The 17599-nt window shown below is 42.9% G+C and overlaps 1 protein-coding gene across 9 annotated transcripts in view; it reads left to right on the top strand.

Moving 5' to 3' along the window:
* DMD (dystrophin) overlaps positions 1-17599 on the top strand; it is a 4177531-nt gene that overhangs the window by 2963372 nt on the left and 1196560 nt on the right. For all 9 annotated transcript variants that reach the window (XM_075336500.1, XM_075336497.1, XM_075336505.1 and 6 more), the window contains one exon: positions 921-1038. In XM_075336500.1, the coding sequence (XP_075192615.1) occupies positions 921-1038 (118 nt within the window). The remainder of the gene's footprint in view (positions 1-920; positions 1039-17599) is intronic.

Below are 17599 nucleotides of genomic sequence, written 5' to 3'. Positions count from 1 at the left end.
TTCTTCATGGAATTGTCCATGAGGCCTTGTCAATTCAAGGAATGGTACATACTGAACCATTCTGTACTGAAAGTGAAATTACATGTCATATAACCAAGTCTAAAGGATCAAACAGTGTCTACAAACACAATTAGAATATTTTTATACAAAATTGAGCTATGAGTCAGACATCCATCTACAAGTGTTCTATTGAGCTCATGCCCTTGCTGTTAAAGACCACTATGGTGCAGAGCGGGATGGCAATGGAGGGTATAATGGAGGTCTATACTCTTCAGCGATGCATTCTTCTTTTTCCTTAAGTGCAATGATGGCCAGAGATTGGTCTGCAGACCATGAGGGCATAGCCATAAAGAAACCTTCACAAGGGAATGTAAAAGTGACTCAGGAGACTTTTTCAACATGTCAACGACAGGCCGCATATTTCTGGTGCTACTGTGAGCAACCTGCATGACCTTCAACTTGCTTCCATGGCCTGCAGCATCTTCAAACTTGTTTCTCATTAAACAGATTTGGGATTGTTTGGACAGCAACTGCAAATGGAGCTGTGAGCAGTAGATCTTGATGATTTGCTTGCCTAAGTGGATTCAGAGTGGCAAAATAATTCTGGAAATACCATTCATAACCTCATTGACAGCATGTCTAGGCGTGTGTCAGTATTTCTAATTGTGGTACTCATATCCGTTGCTGAATAAATTGATATGTTTTGAAAATGTGTTCCTTTATTCATCATTTGCATATCATTAACATGTCTATCAATCCTGTGACTTTCATATGTCCATTTATTTTTCTTCTTGGTGTGGCAATTTCAATGTTGAGGAGTGTATTTCTTTGCAATTGTGAATTCTCTGTACATATATAAATATACAGTATGTTTTATTAGGTGCATGCTTTCATTTTCTTGCATTTATCTCTGTGCGTAGGTGACTCTGCAAGATTTGGAACAAAAACGACCCCATTTGGAAGAACTAATAACTGCAGCTCAGAACCTGAAAAACAAAACAAGCAACCCCGAGGCTCGAGCAGTGGTTACGGATCGCAGTAAGTGTGCAATTTTTCAATACATTTATCAGTATAATTTTGTAACTGTTAAAAAATGTTAACCTAGAACTTGAAAAAAGTAGGACGTCAACCAACGAGGAATTATACACCGGAGAAGGAGAAGCTGTTTAGCAAAAACTTTGAATTTTTCTGACGCAGTTCAGAAGCTTTCTGATTGCAAAACCATCTTCACATGTAGTAGAGGCACAATCATAGCATGTGAAATACAGTCTCAGTTCTTGGGGGTTATGATATAGGATGAAATGTGTTATGATATTCTTGCTTTGATGAGGACAGCAAAAATAATAGGTACCATATAAAACGTAACCTTTATTAAATAATCCTTAAAAGGAAGCAAGGAACACCTTACCTCTGTTAAAATCTATTTACTCACTGTTTAGGATGTTTCTATATTGCTGCTCACCTTAGCTATAATATTTAAGGGGCTAGTACACCTTATAACAGTAGCATGTAACAGACGGTAATCAATCAGATGTCTGGGTTAGAATCAAATAATCCAGATAGATTGATTCAATAGATTTGCATATACAGACTGTAAAAAATTGATCTATTGCACAGCAGATTATAATCATAGATCACTAATACAGCCTTAATAGATATATATGGAACCGTCTCACCCATTCTGGTGCAGTAGTATTCCAAACAGGCATGATTATCATTATTGTAGGCATCTCAGCGGCTCCATCTGAATCTGGACTCACGATCCCTTTAAATGAAATCACTGCCACTCCATTTTCCCCTCTCCCATTTTCTTGCTTTGAGGCATGCCCTTGCTTGGTGGCTTCAGTATTCAATTTTAGGTAACAGTCTATATCAATATCAGAACAAAGAGGTGCCACTTGAAAGTAGTTTTTGCTTGTTCCATACAGGATAACTCTTGTATTCCCTCAGTAACAGTAATTCCTTCTCAAGTCCCTTTACATCAGCAAATTGTACCATGCCCAGCACTAGTTCCCACCAATTTCCACCTTGCTTGGTTCTTCACTTCCTCTCTGGCTGGACTCTTGAATGCCTTATACAAACATCTCTCAATGTCTTATTACAATAGGACACAACAAAATGTCAGCAACCGCAATTTAAACCAAGATTCCACCCAAGTAACACTGTGGTGCAATATTTGTCACCCATTTTATTTAAATTTTAAGTAAGAGACTCTCATTAGTGCTAATGGTTGGGTAGGTTTGGCTCACAGATTACATAGATAGAGGTAATGCTTCGGTACTCAATAAGAAAAATTAGTAAAAAGAAAAAAAAGTTCCTTTTCCGTAATGCTTTTATTAGTTGTTTCAAAACAAAATGTATGAATCATGTAGTACATCCAACGTTTCGGTTGGTGGCATCAGCCTTTCTCAAGGAAACATGTCAGGAGAAAAAAAAGGGAAAAAGCCACAGGTCAGGAAATACAAGGTGAGTGCCTTTACGTACTGCTGTAATTTCAGCCACTATCCTTTATTGTCTATTGGACTTCTCCGATCTTATAGAATCATATACAGCAGTACGTAAAGGCACTCAACTTGTATTTTCTTACCTGCAGCTCTTTCCCTTTTTTCCCTCCTGAGCACTCCTCCTGACATGTTTCCTTGAGAAAGACTGACGCCACCAGCTGAAAACATTGGATGTACTACATGTCTCACACATATTTTGAAACACCCAATAAAAACATTACGGAAAAGCAACTCCTTTTTCTTATTGGATGCCGAAGCATTACCTCTCATTAGTGCTAGAGATAAGTGAATTGCTTCAGGATGAATAGAATCTAATTTGAAATAAAAAAAAAATTGTTTTACTTGAATCTATTTTTTATATCCTATCACCTGGCCCCCATTTTGCTGTTTTGTACATGACCAGAAATAATGAAAAAAAATCAATACCTCACCATCACCTGTCTTTCTGCAGCAGTCCCATGCCTGGCTCTTCTCAGCTTTCTTTTGCCTCTTTTTTTATATTCAAATGGCACACAATGTCCTCTTCCTCCACGAGATCTCTATGCCGAAACATCCACTGCTGAGTACTGAGAGTGATCTGACTTTGCTATGTGCATTGCCTGAGGCCTATCCAGGGCCTTTGGTGATGATTTGTGTCTTGAATTTTGAGGTCTACTCAATGCAAGAAAAACTAGCACAGAGTTAAATTGGAGGAAGAGGAATTTGCCTGCTGTGGAGATATAAAGAGGGAAGAGGGCTGGATGGGTAGTTGTGGCAACACATAGGTGGGAGATGAGGCAAGTATTATTTTTTAGTTTTTATCTCACTATTTTTTATACTCTGGCATCTAGAGAGACCCAATAATAATAATAATAATAATAATAATGCAAATTTGATTTATGTTGAACAAATATAATGCAAATCAAATTTCCTAGTCAAATTTTAGCAAACTACTGAATTCTTTTTTGAGCAGATTCGCTCTGATTCCCTTTGCCAGAACAGTGTTTAAGGCTAAGTTCACATTTCCGCTAAAATCTATCAGTCACAATCCGCTGCTCTTGTAAACAGCGGAATCCGTTTAGCGGATTCCGCTGCTCCCATAGACTTGTATGAGCAGCGGATTGTGACTGATGATGCTGCGTTGCACCCTCCGCCCGACTGATCAGTCGTGGAACGACTGACCGCCGGGCGGGAGGAACGCAGCATGTAACGTTTTTTGAGCAGCGAGATCCGTCGGATTTCGCTGCACATGCTCTCTGGCTCCCTGCACACGTCACCAGCTTTGGTTGGTTACCCGATATTTACCCTGGTTACGGTGCAAGGAGCCAGCGCTAAGCGGTGTAGGCCCGTAACCAAGGTAAATATCGGGTAACCAAGGTAAACATCGGGTGCTTTGCTGTTACCCGATATTTAGGCTGGTTACGTGTGCAGGGAGGCCGACACTTCCCCGCTCGGCCCCGCCCCCTCCCGCACTCCGCACATGTATGTACACACACACACACACACCTGTCCCCAGCCATGCAGACAAGCACTGACACCCTCGTCTGGCCCCGCCCCCTGCTCGGCTCCGCCCCCTCCCGCACTTTGCATGTGCACACACACACATACATACATACATACATGCACATACACACACTCACTCACACATACACTCACCTGTCCCCAGCCATGCAGACCGCAGCACTTCTACTGACATCCTCAGCGCCTGGCCCCGCCCCCCGCTCGGCTCCGCCCCCTCCCGCACTTTGCATGTGCACATACATACATACATACATACATACATACATACATGCACATACACACACTCACTCACTCACAGATACACTCACCTGTCCCCAGCCATGCAGACCGCAGCACTTCCACTGACATCCTCAGCGCCTGGCCCCGCCCCCCGCTCGGCTCCGCCCCCTCCCGCACTTTGCATGTGCACACACATACATACATACATACATACATGCACATACACACACTCACTCACTCACAGATACACTCACCTGTCCCCAGCCATGCAGACCGCAGCACTTCCACTGACATCCTCAGCGCCTGGCCCCACCCCCCGCTCGGCTCCGCCCCCTCCCGCACTTTGCATGTGCACACACATACATACATACATACATACATACATACATGCACATACACACACTCACTCACTCACAGATACACTCACCTGTCCCCAGCCATGCAGACCGCAGCACTTCCACTGACATCCTCAGCGCCTGGCCCCGCCCCCCGCTCGGCTCCGCCCCCTCCCGCACTTTGCATGTGCACACACATACATACATACATACATACATACATGCACATACACACACTCACTCACTCACAGATACACTCACCTGTCCCCAGCCATGCAGACCGCAGCACTTCCACTGACATCCTCAGCGCCTGGCCCCGCCCCCCGCTCGGCTCTGCCCCCGAACTCCGCCCCCCCCGCACACAACGGAATCCGACAAAGAATTCTGTTCTTTGTCATCCGTTGTACAGCGTTGAACAGCGCATCAGTCACATGCGTCAAGCGACGCATGTGACTGATACAAATCAACGGAAATGTGAACTTAGCCTAACAGATCCAAAAATGAATGTTGCAAATAAACAGGCATAGGCATAAATGGTAAGAAGGCAACAGTAATTTCCAGAGAAAGTCAATCATAAGCAATTGGAAACAATAACAGTACCATTATTCTTTAGGCTCATTTTACAATTGATATTGTTAGATAAAGTAGAAGGATATGGCATTATGCCCTAGAGTTGAGCTGGGCAAAGTGTGGCCCGTGAACCATGTGCAGACCTTTGGCTTTTCGAGTGCAGCTCAATGACCTGTACAGCCAAAGGGCTTTATGCTGTTGCGTCCCCTACATTCTGCACAGTGTCTCACATTCACTGGTATCTGTATCCTCTGGTTAATCCAGAGAAAAATTCAGGTGGGCACTTCCCCACTTTTGTGGTGCACTTATCATGGAATGGACAACAAATACATCAGAATAAGAGGATCAGCACTCACACGGAAGTCAGATCCTCTCTGTAAAGTCCTCCTTCAATGTCCTCTATCACTTCCTTATTTTTTTTGAATATTACGCCATGCTACCATTGCTGTTGGCGACAGTGCCTGCGCATTGGCACAGTAATTCTGTCTGCATTAAAATGGAACTGCGGTAGAATTGAACCGCAATCTCCGGCACCATTTAATTGAAGACATTGTGGTCAAGACAATGTGCGGCAGGGGCGCGTGCACAGATGTTAAAAAAATCTGTGCATGTTCCAATGCCTCTCATAGTATTCTTTGCATTGTCTTCAATAAAATGGTGCCATAGATCGGTCTCCAGTGCCATTTTAATGAAGGCAGATATTTCTGAAACCAACCATGGCATCTTTCTACAACAGGTATGCCTGTATTCAGCATCTTAGTGCCAGTATGGCACTGTCTTTAGTTCATATTGCAAAATCCTGGTTGTTGGTCCTCTTTAAACAGGCTTCTAGGGTATTCACAGCTATAAAATTAGAAGAAATACCATTAAGATTAAAAAAAGTTATTCTGAATAACTGCTAATAATTTGTTCTTTTTTATCTTAAATGTTATGTAAATATTCACATTTATTTTAACCTTCTACTCTATAATTGGATTTTGTTTTGTTAATGTTTTTTCAAGAGGTTTTCCTTTTGAAAAGTTTCTTAGTTTCTGTCTTTTAAGGCTCATATACTGGAATGACATTAGAAATGTAGCTTTTCTTACAGTTGCGCCTGAATACATCTAGTCATAATTAAACTTGCAGAAGGTTCAAATCAGAAAGTCTGATGTTGTAGAAATGTCATTATTAAAATAATGAACGTATTTCTGCATCATTAAATTGAAAAACTAAGGACAACTGAGAAATACTGCAACAATAAAATTAGCCTAGTTTAAAGGAGGTATCAGACATTTGTATACTTACACAGCTGATATTAAAAAAGAAAAATGAGCGGAATTCATTAATGAAATGGTCTGATTCTGGCTTTAAGGGAATCTGTCATCAGGTTTTCTCAATATAATTTAAGGCAATGTGCCCCAACTTCAGTCCCCAAGGGCCACCAACAGTGCATGTTTTCAGTATTTCCTTCATTGAAGGGAAAAGACAATGGTTTAATCCACGATGCCATGGAAGAAGTTAAAGGAGTGCATGATTCCTTGATAGGGAATTATTTGTTTACCCATTTCAGAGAATGACAAGCTCCTTCATTAGGACAAATCACAATCACAGATTTGTGATTTTTATCTTAATTAAGGAGATTGTCATTCTCTGAAAGGAGTAGACTAATAAATCACTATCCAGTAATCATGCACTCCCGACAGTTTTGCCACGGCAGCGCGGACTAACCTCTTCTCTTTTCTCTTCAATTATCTATCCACGTGGGTCTGCTGCAGCCATTACATGCTATCTCAGTGGTTGTGACTCTCATAACCCCAGAGCTTTTTCTACTAGTGCTATCCCAGCTGTTTTGCCGGTTAAGACCCTGTTGCTCTTTTTGTCTGTTACAGCTTAGGATTTCCTTAGCTCTTAGGATTTCTCAAGTCTTGGAACTATTACCTATGCAAGTAATTATCCCCTGTGCGGTACTAAAGAAACCATGAAAACATGCACTGTTGGTGGCTTTTGAGGACTGGAGTTGAGGGAACACTGATCTAAGGCTTTCACCTTTACCACCTCTTTCACAGCAGTCTAGAAATCTCTTTAAAAGTCTCAAACTCTCTCTGCATATCCCAAAAAAATATATATTTTATAATCTCCTTTGTCTGGTTCAATAGGCATTGCTGTTCATGCTTGGCACCTCCTCTCTCCCCCACAATCACCATCCTCCTGCCCTGATTCATGTACATTATGCATCCTACATAATCCTCACTGTACACCCAACCTTTGCTCCTAGGCAGAAGTACATTGCTTTACTTCTATGTCATCTGAGCTTTTTCATCTTTTTATCGCGTGTGTGCATTACATTATTTTGCTCTGCAGAGCGAAGTACGCCTGCATAGGAGTGAGATTGGAGGTGCTGCATAGACGACATAAGATGTGTCATCAACATGTAGCAGGGCAGGAGGAAGGAGATTGTAGGGAGAGAGGAGGTGCTGAGCTGAGCATCAGTCTGGGCTGTGCCGTGTTAGAGGTTATGCAGGAGACGTGCGCACGTGGCGTATTAGAGCGCAGCGCTTCGGCTGCTGCCCGAAGCGCGCGTTCAAAAAAGTGACATGATATGGTTATGAGGTATAAAATATATTTTTTTAGTTTTGTAGATGGGGTTGGAGATTTATATACTGATTGCTAGACTACTGAAAAATTGGTGCCCTTAGTTTATGTTGGGAACATCTGGTGACAGATCCCCTTTAAGAATATTTAAGAATGTTGCAGTGCACATTGTAAGGTATTGTGAGACAAAGGTTAATAATCTGTTGCTCCTTGCTGCTTGTGTATTTTATTCTTATGCCTTCTTCTGTCAGGGGGACATTACTTGACTGATAAAGTCAATCAAGGGCTACTAGGCAGTGGAATACCGAGTAATGCCAGGGCTCTGAGTTGTGAACACATGGTTCCTTCAATATAAGACCTTATGCCAATTTGTAAAATAAATAAGAATTGGACAACTCCTTTACGTTACAACTCAAGCTGTATGAAAACACTTCTGTTTATATGCACAATATTGCTACAGAGTCTCCTGAACATTTGAGCAGTTAGAAGGTTGTTCCCATGACACAGTACAAAATAAGTATAATCTTAAGTAATCTGACTGTGAGGAAAGCCATGTTGCACAAAGAACAAAATTAACCTCAATAAAAGGATCTCAAAAACTTCTTTTGTATTTACAATGTTTATTTCTTTTTTAAACATAAAGAGCGGACATAAACACAAGAAAAAAAATACAGTTACCAACTTTTTGTTTTTCATTTATGCCTGCCTATTAAAGCTGCTCTAGTTCTCACCCACACAGCAGAGAGAGGAAAAGAAAAAGAAAAAAAAGCAAGAAAAAAAATAGCCAGCTATTAATATATTGAAATCTATAACTTAAACGATCCTGTTGTTTTCCTGCATAAACACGTTGTTATGGGGGGACTAGCAGATCAGGATAAGGTGGTAAATATCCCAATCGCCAGTCGTGGCCCACCGTGCTCCAGATGACAAAGAAGCTGCTGGCAACCCGAAGGTTAGGAGGAGAATACAGAGCTGGATGGCTCTGAGATAACTCAGGAAATCTGGGAACCGGTCACGTGTGTAGGGACACGTCAGACCGGACGACAACCCAATTATTGTTTTGGTGCACCTGGCGTTACACCAACCACGTGTGCAGGGAACACGTCAGGCCGGGTGGTGACTAAGTGTCGTTGACCGGAAGACTGCCGCGAAAGCACCCTGTCAGCTACGTGTGTAGGACACGTTAGGCTGAGCGGTCCTCCGATTAGCGTTTCTGTTCACCTCTCGACTGGCAACGTGTGTGTAGGACATGTCAAGCCAGGTGGTCACACCAGTAGCGTTGAGTTGACTGGGAAGCCGATACGAGCGGAACAGGGTACACACACCCAGCCCAGGAACTCCTTGTTAACGCCACAGGGGTCCTGGGGTACGCTGTCCGTGTGCTTAGGGGACACAACCAGACAGGAGGCGCAGCAGCCACAGCCCACTTAACTCCACTGGGCTGCACAAGCAGGACTAGATGGTAGGAGGTGGAAGCCCGGCACCTGACCCTAACGTACTGAGCCACGGGTGTCTTGGCATGACAAGCACCGGACGCCTAACCCTTCCTATCGCTTCCAAACAAAGGCTTATGCCGCAATGGGCTCTATACATGGAGGTGTGCTCACAACAAGCATATGAGAAGACTTTGCACCTCCATGTTGTCTGCAGCCCCTTTTATAACCTGGGTCTGCCCCAAACCCAGGGTGAACCACAATGGCACCTCCAGGGTCCAATAGCAGAGTGCCATGTCATCAGCGACATCACCAGCGGCCTATCCGGAACTGCCACATCATTGATGACCTCATGGCTGCCACATCCAAAACACCTCACCAGTTATCATCTGGTGAGATGCCATGACACCTGATGTGTGTCGGCCTATCAGAGCCTGCTACCTCACAGACATGCCCAGTGAGGTCCTTATCGGACCTAGCCTCTGATGTGCCTGTGCCTGTGCCATGCCCATTAGGCATAACACAGGACTTAAGGGTGCTTTACACGCTGCGACATTGCTATCGATAGCTAGCGGTGTCGTGCGTGATAGCACCCACCCACGTCGCTGTTTTGTCATGTGGGTGATCGCTGCCGTAGCAAAAATATCGCTACGGCAGCGTCACACGCACATACCTGCTTAGCGACGTCGCTGGAGACACTGAGCAATCTCTCCTTTAAGGGGGCAGTTCGTTCGGCGTCACAGCGGCGTCACTAAGCGGCCGCTGAATAGCAGAGGAGGGGCGGAGATGAGCGGCCGGAACATGCCGCCCACCTCCTTTATTCCTCATTGCTGGTGAACGCAGGTAAGGAGATGTTCGTCGTTCCTGCAGTGTCACACATGGCGATGTGTGATGCCGCAGGAACGACGAACAACCAGCGGCATGCACCACCAATGATATTATGAAAAGAAGCGACGTGTTAACAATCAGCGATTTTTTGACGTTTTTGCGATCGTTATCGTCGCTCCTTTTAGTCATACACAACGATATCGCTAACGGCGCCGGATATGCGTCACGAACACCGGGACCCCGACGATATATCGTTAGCGATATCGTTGTGTGTAAAGTACCCTTTAGACACGGCACGATGTCCAAGTACCTGTGCAAAGAGGCTTTTCGCACTAAGTGTAGGTGCATGCTCAGTAACCTGAACTGAGGACTTGGCCTCGGAAATGGCACTATCAGGCTCAGCATGCTCACTAGGCGAAATACTGGACTTAGTCTCTGACTGTGGTAAATCGGCGCGCACATGCGCACTAGCCACCTCTCCACACTTAGACGTGGAGGAGGAAGCAGCCAGCTGGACGACCCGTGGCACGGGCAAAAACGGCAGTAGGCGCCTGGGTGCGACAGGAACCAGAGCAGGCTGCTTACGGTTATTCGTAACACACGTTATTTCTGCAAGTTATTCAGTTCTTAGCAATACTTATCTATGCGACTAAAAATGAGATCTATCTTGACCCATATAGGGTCACCAAATTAAAAAAAAAAAAAGAATTAGGTGAGAAAACAATATTCAACCTCTCAGCAACAACTGTCTTTGTAATTACCATATTTTGGAGGGCTACATCTTATAGTTTGAATGTACCTGGCTTGCTGGTGAAGGGGTGGCAGCGGGTGCTGGGGGAGCGGAGAGGCTGGAGTTAACACATGTGCCGCTATTAAGAAAATTAATTTTCACTGCTCCTCAAGCCCATAATCAAACCCACCTCTGTGAACTGAAACCGGTGCCAAGAGGCTACATGTTTACCCAGCCACCGGCTTCCTGCAGCTCCTGGGGCAATCGTGTGCCTGCTATTAAGGAAAATGAATATTCACTGCTCCCCACGCCCATGGTATTATGCGTGTGTGACGGTGAATATTCACTTTTTTATTAGCCAGTAGCTGACGTAGGCGAGTGACTGGGGTCGTATAGCAGTGATGTCATGTATTGCTTGTCACACTCTGAAGTCAGTTATTGGAATTAGAAAAGGACATCGCACACCAGAGGAGAAAGGAGAAAGGTAGTATAATAATTTATTTTTTTATATGTGCGGCATAATGAAAGGCATATATACGAGGATGGTGGACATATATCAGGATGGGGAACATATATACCAGGAAGGGACCGAGGATAGTAAACATATACCCGCATGAGGGACATACCAAGCATGAAAGCAGAATAAAACTTTCCCATTTTAGGTCAATTAGGACTACCAAAATTATTTATATTTGCAAAATGCCAGAAAAATGAGGAGAAAGTCAAAAGTCAAAGGTTTTCGTACATTTCATCAGTATTTGGCATCATCGCTCTTAAACTGTATGACTTGGGTAAATGTTTTGGATATCCTTCTGCAAGTTTCTCACAATAGTTTGTAGGAATTTGGGCCCATTCCTCCTCACAGAACTGGTGTAACTTAGCCATGGTTGTAAGTCGACTTGCTCACACCTGCCTTTTCAGCTTTGCCATAAATTTTCAATAGGATTGAGATCAGGATTCAGGACATTATGATGGCCACTCCAAAACATTGACTTTGTTATCTTTAAAACCCTTTGCAACCACTTTGGCAGTATTCTTCGGGTCATTGTCCATTTGAAAGACCCATTTCCATCCAAGTTTTAAGTTTCTGATTGATGTCTTGAGGTGTTGCTTCAGTATTGCCACATAATCTTCTTTCCTCATAATACCATCTATTTTGTGAAGTGCACCAGTCCCTGCTGAAGCAAAACAACCCCACAACATGATGCTGCCATCCCCATGTTTCCAGTTGGCATGGTGTTCTTAGGCTTCAAAGCTTATCCCTTTTTCCTACAAAAGTAGCAATGGTCATTATTACGTTCAATTTTAATTTGTCAGACCACAGGACATGTCTCCAACAATTAAGGTCTCTGTTACTGTGTCTACTTGCAAACATTAATCTGGCTTTTTTTATGTTTCCTTTGGAGTAATGGCTTCTTCCTGGCAGAGTGGCCTTTCAGCCAATATTGATACAGTACTCGTTTCACTGTGGATAATAACACAATCGTACCAGCTTCCACCAGCATCTTCACAGGGTGTTTTGTTTTTTTCTAAACAAAGCATATTTATCTCTGGTACACAGAACTCGTCTCCTTACTAAGCGTTATGATGGCTGGACATTCCCATCTTGTTTGTACTTTTGTATAATTGTTTGTACAGATGAACGAGGCACCTTCAGGTATCTGGAAGCTTCACCTGTAGCGCCCCATAGGGCCTGAGGTGGGTTACTCGTCACCAGGCCAGTGGTACTTGGGGGGTTGCTGCTGTTACTGGCCTGACCCAACTCTGTGGCCCCGTCTGCTACATGAAAAGACAAACAGGGGGTGCAAGGTTGTCCGGTGTTGAGGAGTATGGAAGCAGGGTGAAGGGTCCCTGGGAAGCGTCACTGGTAGCAGTGGTGACTGGGGGTCTCGGCCGCTGACACCTCCTGCGACTTCTCCTCTCCCAGGAGTGTTGTTGGACGGGGATGGGAGATGATTTGCAGCGCCGCCCGTGGTGTGCGGCCAGGAATCAGCCGCCACTGCGAGATGTTACCTTCCTCCAGGGCTGATGTTAAAGCAGCCCAGATAGTACAGCTCCTCACAGGTGGAGCAAGTCCCAGGGAGGACGGTGGCAACCGGGGAGTGGGCCGTTGGTGCCAATGGTAATAACAGACCAAGGCAGTGACTACGGGTTCATGTCTTTTACTCACAGTTCTTTAGAAGACTGTCTTCGGGATACCCGTCACCGCCGTGCTGGGTCCCAGCCGATCTCGGATAACCAAGGAGCAACCACCAATGTCTGTGACCATGTAAGACCTTTCTCCTCTGCGCTCGTAGTGTAATGTGGGTCCCCTTGGCATGAAGCCACTTGGGGACTCAGTTCCACTGTGTTCGTAGTATAGTGTGGGTCCCCTTAGCATCAAGCGACTTGGGGACTCAGTTCGACTGGGGACTACGTAGTCGACCCGTTGCCCTGCAAAATCGATGAAGCAACATGAAGTATGGTCCATCCTAGGGATCTGCAACCTGTCTGCACCGGCCACCAAGGGAGTAGTTCAGTAAGCTTCCCATCAGTTGCTGTGTCCTTCTCAATCTCACTGGCTCACCCGACTGTCTGCAGCTACTTCCGGTCCACCTGGGTCTGGTTCCCTCCAGTCTGCCAGCTTCTGCGAGTCCATGATGTCCTGGTACTCTCTCTCCTTCAGTGTCTCTTGCTGGCTGTTCTGCTTGGTCGGTCCCCCCTAAGGGAACTGGGTTACAGACCCCTCCAGGGAATTGTTGTTAGTGCTTTGCCTTGGGCTGAAGTCTGTGTCTTTCTGCCCTGATTTCCTGTCTGCTTTTACTCTTTACTTCTAGTGCCCCCTCCCTCTAGATGACTCACTCTCCCCGGGAAGTTCCCCACTGCCATGATAACCACCTTTGCCCTGATTTCAGTGTGAATGCACCTGCTTTCCTGCTTGTGTAATTTGATATGAACACAGGATGTTGTGTAAAGCTCCAGACACCAGAGATTAACTCCTTCTTACCTGGATCAGTACAGCACTCTAAATCAGATGCAATACTCTGTGGCGGCTGAGGCCTCTGGGGCATCGCACACCCAAGGGTGAACCAGCCTTGTGCAAGTCCACAATTCTCTTCCTGAGATCTTGGCTGATTTCTTTTTACTTTCCCATGTGGCTACACAAACAAGCAGTGTGTTTCAGGTGTGCATTAAAATACATCCACACGTTAATTAAACTCAGATGTTGCCAATAAACCTATCCGAAGCTGTCCCTTTTTGTTTAAAGGCATAGTACTCTTCGTGTATGTAAACTTGACTTTTGACTTTGCATAAAGTAATAAAAATATCTTAAAACATTCTTTCTCTTTCATTATTCTGGCATTTAGCAAATATAAATAATTTTAGTTCCTAATTGACCTAAAACGCTAAAGGTTTATTCTGATTTCATGTCAGATAGTGAGAAAAACATGCAGATGTGTCTTTTAAGATAGTTTGTATGTATGTAAATTTCTAGTTTCAACTGTATGTACCAGTATTAGAGACACGTGTGTTAAAGGGTGAACCATATATACCATAATGGAGAACATATTTACCAGGATGGAATACATATGTACCAGGATGGGGATTATACATACCAAGAAGGAAATTAAACAATATATACCTGGAGGGGGCCCAGGATGGGGTATATTAATACAGAATTGGGGAACATTACCCACAAAGTGTTAGTAGTAGATGCCCCTCCATAACAGTGTGTCATGGCCTTTTTTCAGAGCAATTTTTATTTACCATTTTCTTCCTCTAAAACGTAGGTGCATCTTATGTAACTTACAGTGTGATAAATATGGTACTATTACTTTGGTCATTAATATATCTGAATTACTGGTGTTATGAGCCTATTGGATCAAAAATAATTTCAACTGGATTTTTTATATAGTAAAACAGCCTGAAATTATGAAATTATCTTCTGATATTTCAATATTTGTCCCCAATATTAAGTCATACCTTATTGCAGGTATTTGAAACATTTTTTTATTTATTTAAAAGCATTGCATTTTAGAATATAATTAGATTTGTTTTATAATCATGTTTCTTTGTTTCTTGTTATACTTGGCAGGTTTAATATTGTTCTTGTTTTTATGTGACTTGCTCTCTTATAAAAGCAGTATTACCCTATCAACATCCTATAAAGACTATTATCTATCTTAAAGTCTTAGTCTGCCAAATGTAAAGTGCGATTGTAAGCAGTAAAAATATCACTACAATATGTAGGCTTTGAGGAAATGACAGTAAAAGAGAATAAGTGGCAGCTTTATGGTCATCAGAGTCTTGTGATATTAAATGTTTTGCTATACCTGTCATTTTTGCAGCTACATGAATAAACTGCCAGGTTTTTTTTTCAGCAGCGAAATGATAAGAAAAATTTAGAGTTATTTTACCTATTAAAATCAAGGATTAGGGATTGTTTTTGTAGTTTTTGCTTTTTGTACTGTAAAAATATGATGAATGTTTTCACTGGCTTTTATCAACACTTTATGTAAAATGCCTTGAAAAAGTATTCATACCCCATTAACCTTTCCACTTTTTTCACATTACACTTCCAAACATAAATGTATTTTACTGGATTTTATGTTATATGTCAATGCAAAGTAGCAAGTAGTTGTGAAGTGTAAAGAAAATTATATGTTGTGTTCTACACATCTTAAAAATATACATCTTAAAATCGTGATGTGCATTTGTTTTCACCTCTCTGTTGTCTGATACCGCTAAATAATATCCTGATTGACCAATTCGCTCAAAATGTTGTCTAATTAGTAAATTAAGCACCACTGTGTGTAATGTATTCTCAGTATGACTACAACTGGTCTGTGATGGCCTTAGAGGTTTGTCTGAGAACAATAAAGATCAAACAACATCATGAAAACAAAGAAAAATAACAAAGAGGTCAGGGATAAAGTTGTGAAGAGTATAGCAGGGTTATATTTTAAAAAATTAGCCCAAGTTCAGAACATCTCAATGACCATTGTTCAATCCATCATCCAAAAATGGAAATAGTATAACACAACTGCAAACCTACCAAGACATGGCCGTCCACCTAAACTGGCATCCTAAGGGCACAAACACATCAATGGTATTCTGCCGCACTGCCGGATCCGGCATAAGGGTACTACAGTACAATACAGTTCACAGACAGTGCGCCGGTCACATGCTGTCACATGCTCCGGTCACATGACCGCTTGTGCCCGGAGCATGCAAGTGAACTTTAAGCGACTGTACTGTCCTTGTGCTGGATCTGCGAGTGTGGCAGGAAAACGCTGATGTGAAACCAGCGTAAGCAAGAAGAATACTAACTAAAGAGGCAGAGCAGCCAAGAGGCCTGTCCATCACTCTAAAGGAGCCATAACTCCACAGGACAACATTTAGTCATCTACTCTACAAATTTGGCCTTTATTGCAAGAGTGGCACAAAGGAAGTTATAGAAAGCAAGCCATAAGAAGTCTCATTTGCAGTTTAACAGCAACAATGTGAAAGAAGGTTAGTTAAGTCATATGAGACCAAAGTAGACCTTTTTGGCCAAAATATGAAACACTATGCTTGGCCCAAAACTAACACTGCAAATCACCCTGAAAACACCATCGACAGTGTCAAAATGGTGGTGGTAACATCATGCTGTGGGGAAGCTTTTCATTAACTTGGAAGCTGGTCTGAGTTGATGGGTAAATGGCTGGAGTTAAATATAGAACATTCCTGGAGGTAAACCTGTTAAAGCCAGCAAAAGACTTCAGACTGGAGAACAGGTTCACCTTCTAGCAGGACAAACACCCGAAACACACTCCAAGAGCTAAAGTTGAACAGTTTAGATCAAAACATAATAATCTGTGTGAATGGCCCAGTCAAAGTCCAGTCCTAAATCCTATTGAGAATCTGTGGCAAGACTTGAAAATGTCTGTTCACAGACACCTCCATCCAATCTCACTGAGCAAGAGGGATTTTGCAAAGAAGAATGAACAAAAATGTAAACCTTTATATGTACCAAGACGGTATCAGGACGACGCAAAAGAATTGTATCAGTAATTTCAGCGAAGGGTGGTCCTACAAAGTGTTGACTGAGGGGGCTGAATACAAATACATGTGCAATTTTTAGATGTATATTTTAAAATAGTTAGAAAACTATGTAACATTTCCTTTACACTACACAAATATGTTGTACTTTGGATTGTATATCACAGAAAATTCAAATAAAATACATTTAAGTTGTGGTTGCAGTGTGAAAAAAATGTGGAAAAGTTCACGGGGTATGAATACTTTTGAAAGCACTGTATATGTCAAATGGAGATTATGTTAGCAACATCTGGAAAAAAGACTATCACTTTTCACTATATTTTGGAAGTGTTAAAGAACATGGTCAATAGAAGCCAAACAGCTGCTTAGTCAGTTATAGAATTCTTTTTAAGGGGTAATAAAACAATAGTGCTTTATAGCATGTGTCTCCATAGGCATGTTTCCAATTGCCTTAAAATAAAAGGCAGAATTAAAGGTCTTCATACACATTAGATATAAGGTCACTGAACTCACAGAATGGGACTGGTGTGTGATATAATGTTTATTTAATCTGTATTATAAATTTCTGATATTAAAGAATGGAGAAAGGACCATGTTGAATTACCATGTTTAAAGGCCGCTTTACACGCTGCGACATCGCTAGCAATGTCGCTAGCGATCGCACCCGCCCCCATCGTTTGTGCGTCATGGGAAAATCGCTGCCCATGGCACACAATATCGCTAGTACGTGTCACACATACTTACCTTCCTAGTGACGTCACTGTGGACAGCGAACAACCTCTTTTTTAAGGGGGCGGTTTGTGCGGCGTCACAGCGACGTCAGACAGCGGGCCACCAATAGAAGCGGAGGGGCGGAGAGCAGCCGCATTAACGTCACTCCAACCTCGT

The sequence above is a fragment of the Anomaloglossus baeobatrachus genome, chromosome 2, assembly GCF_048569485.1.
Source record: "Anomaloglossus baeobatrachus isolate aAnoBae1 chromosome 2, aAnoBae1.hap1, whole genome shotgun sequence".
NCBI lineage: Eukaryota > Metazoa > Chordata > Amphibia > Anura > Aromobatidae > Anomaloglossus > Anomaloglossus baeobatrachus.
Note: the sequence above shows the minus strand (reverse complement) of the source record. Positions and strands in the feature narration are given on the sequence as shown.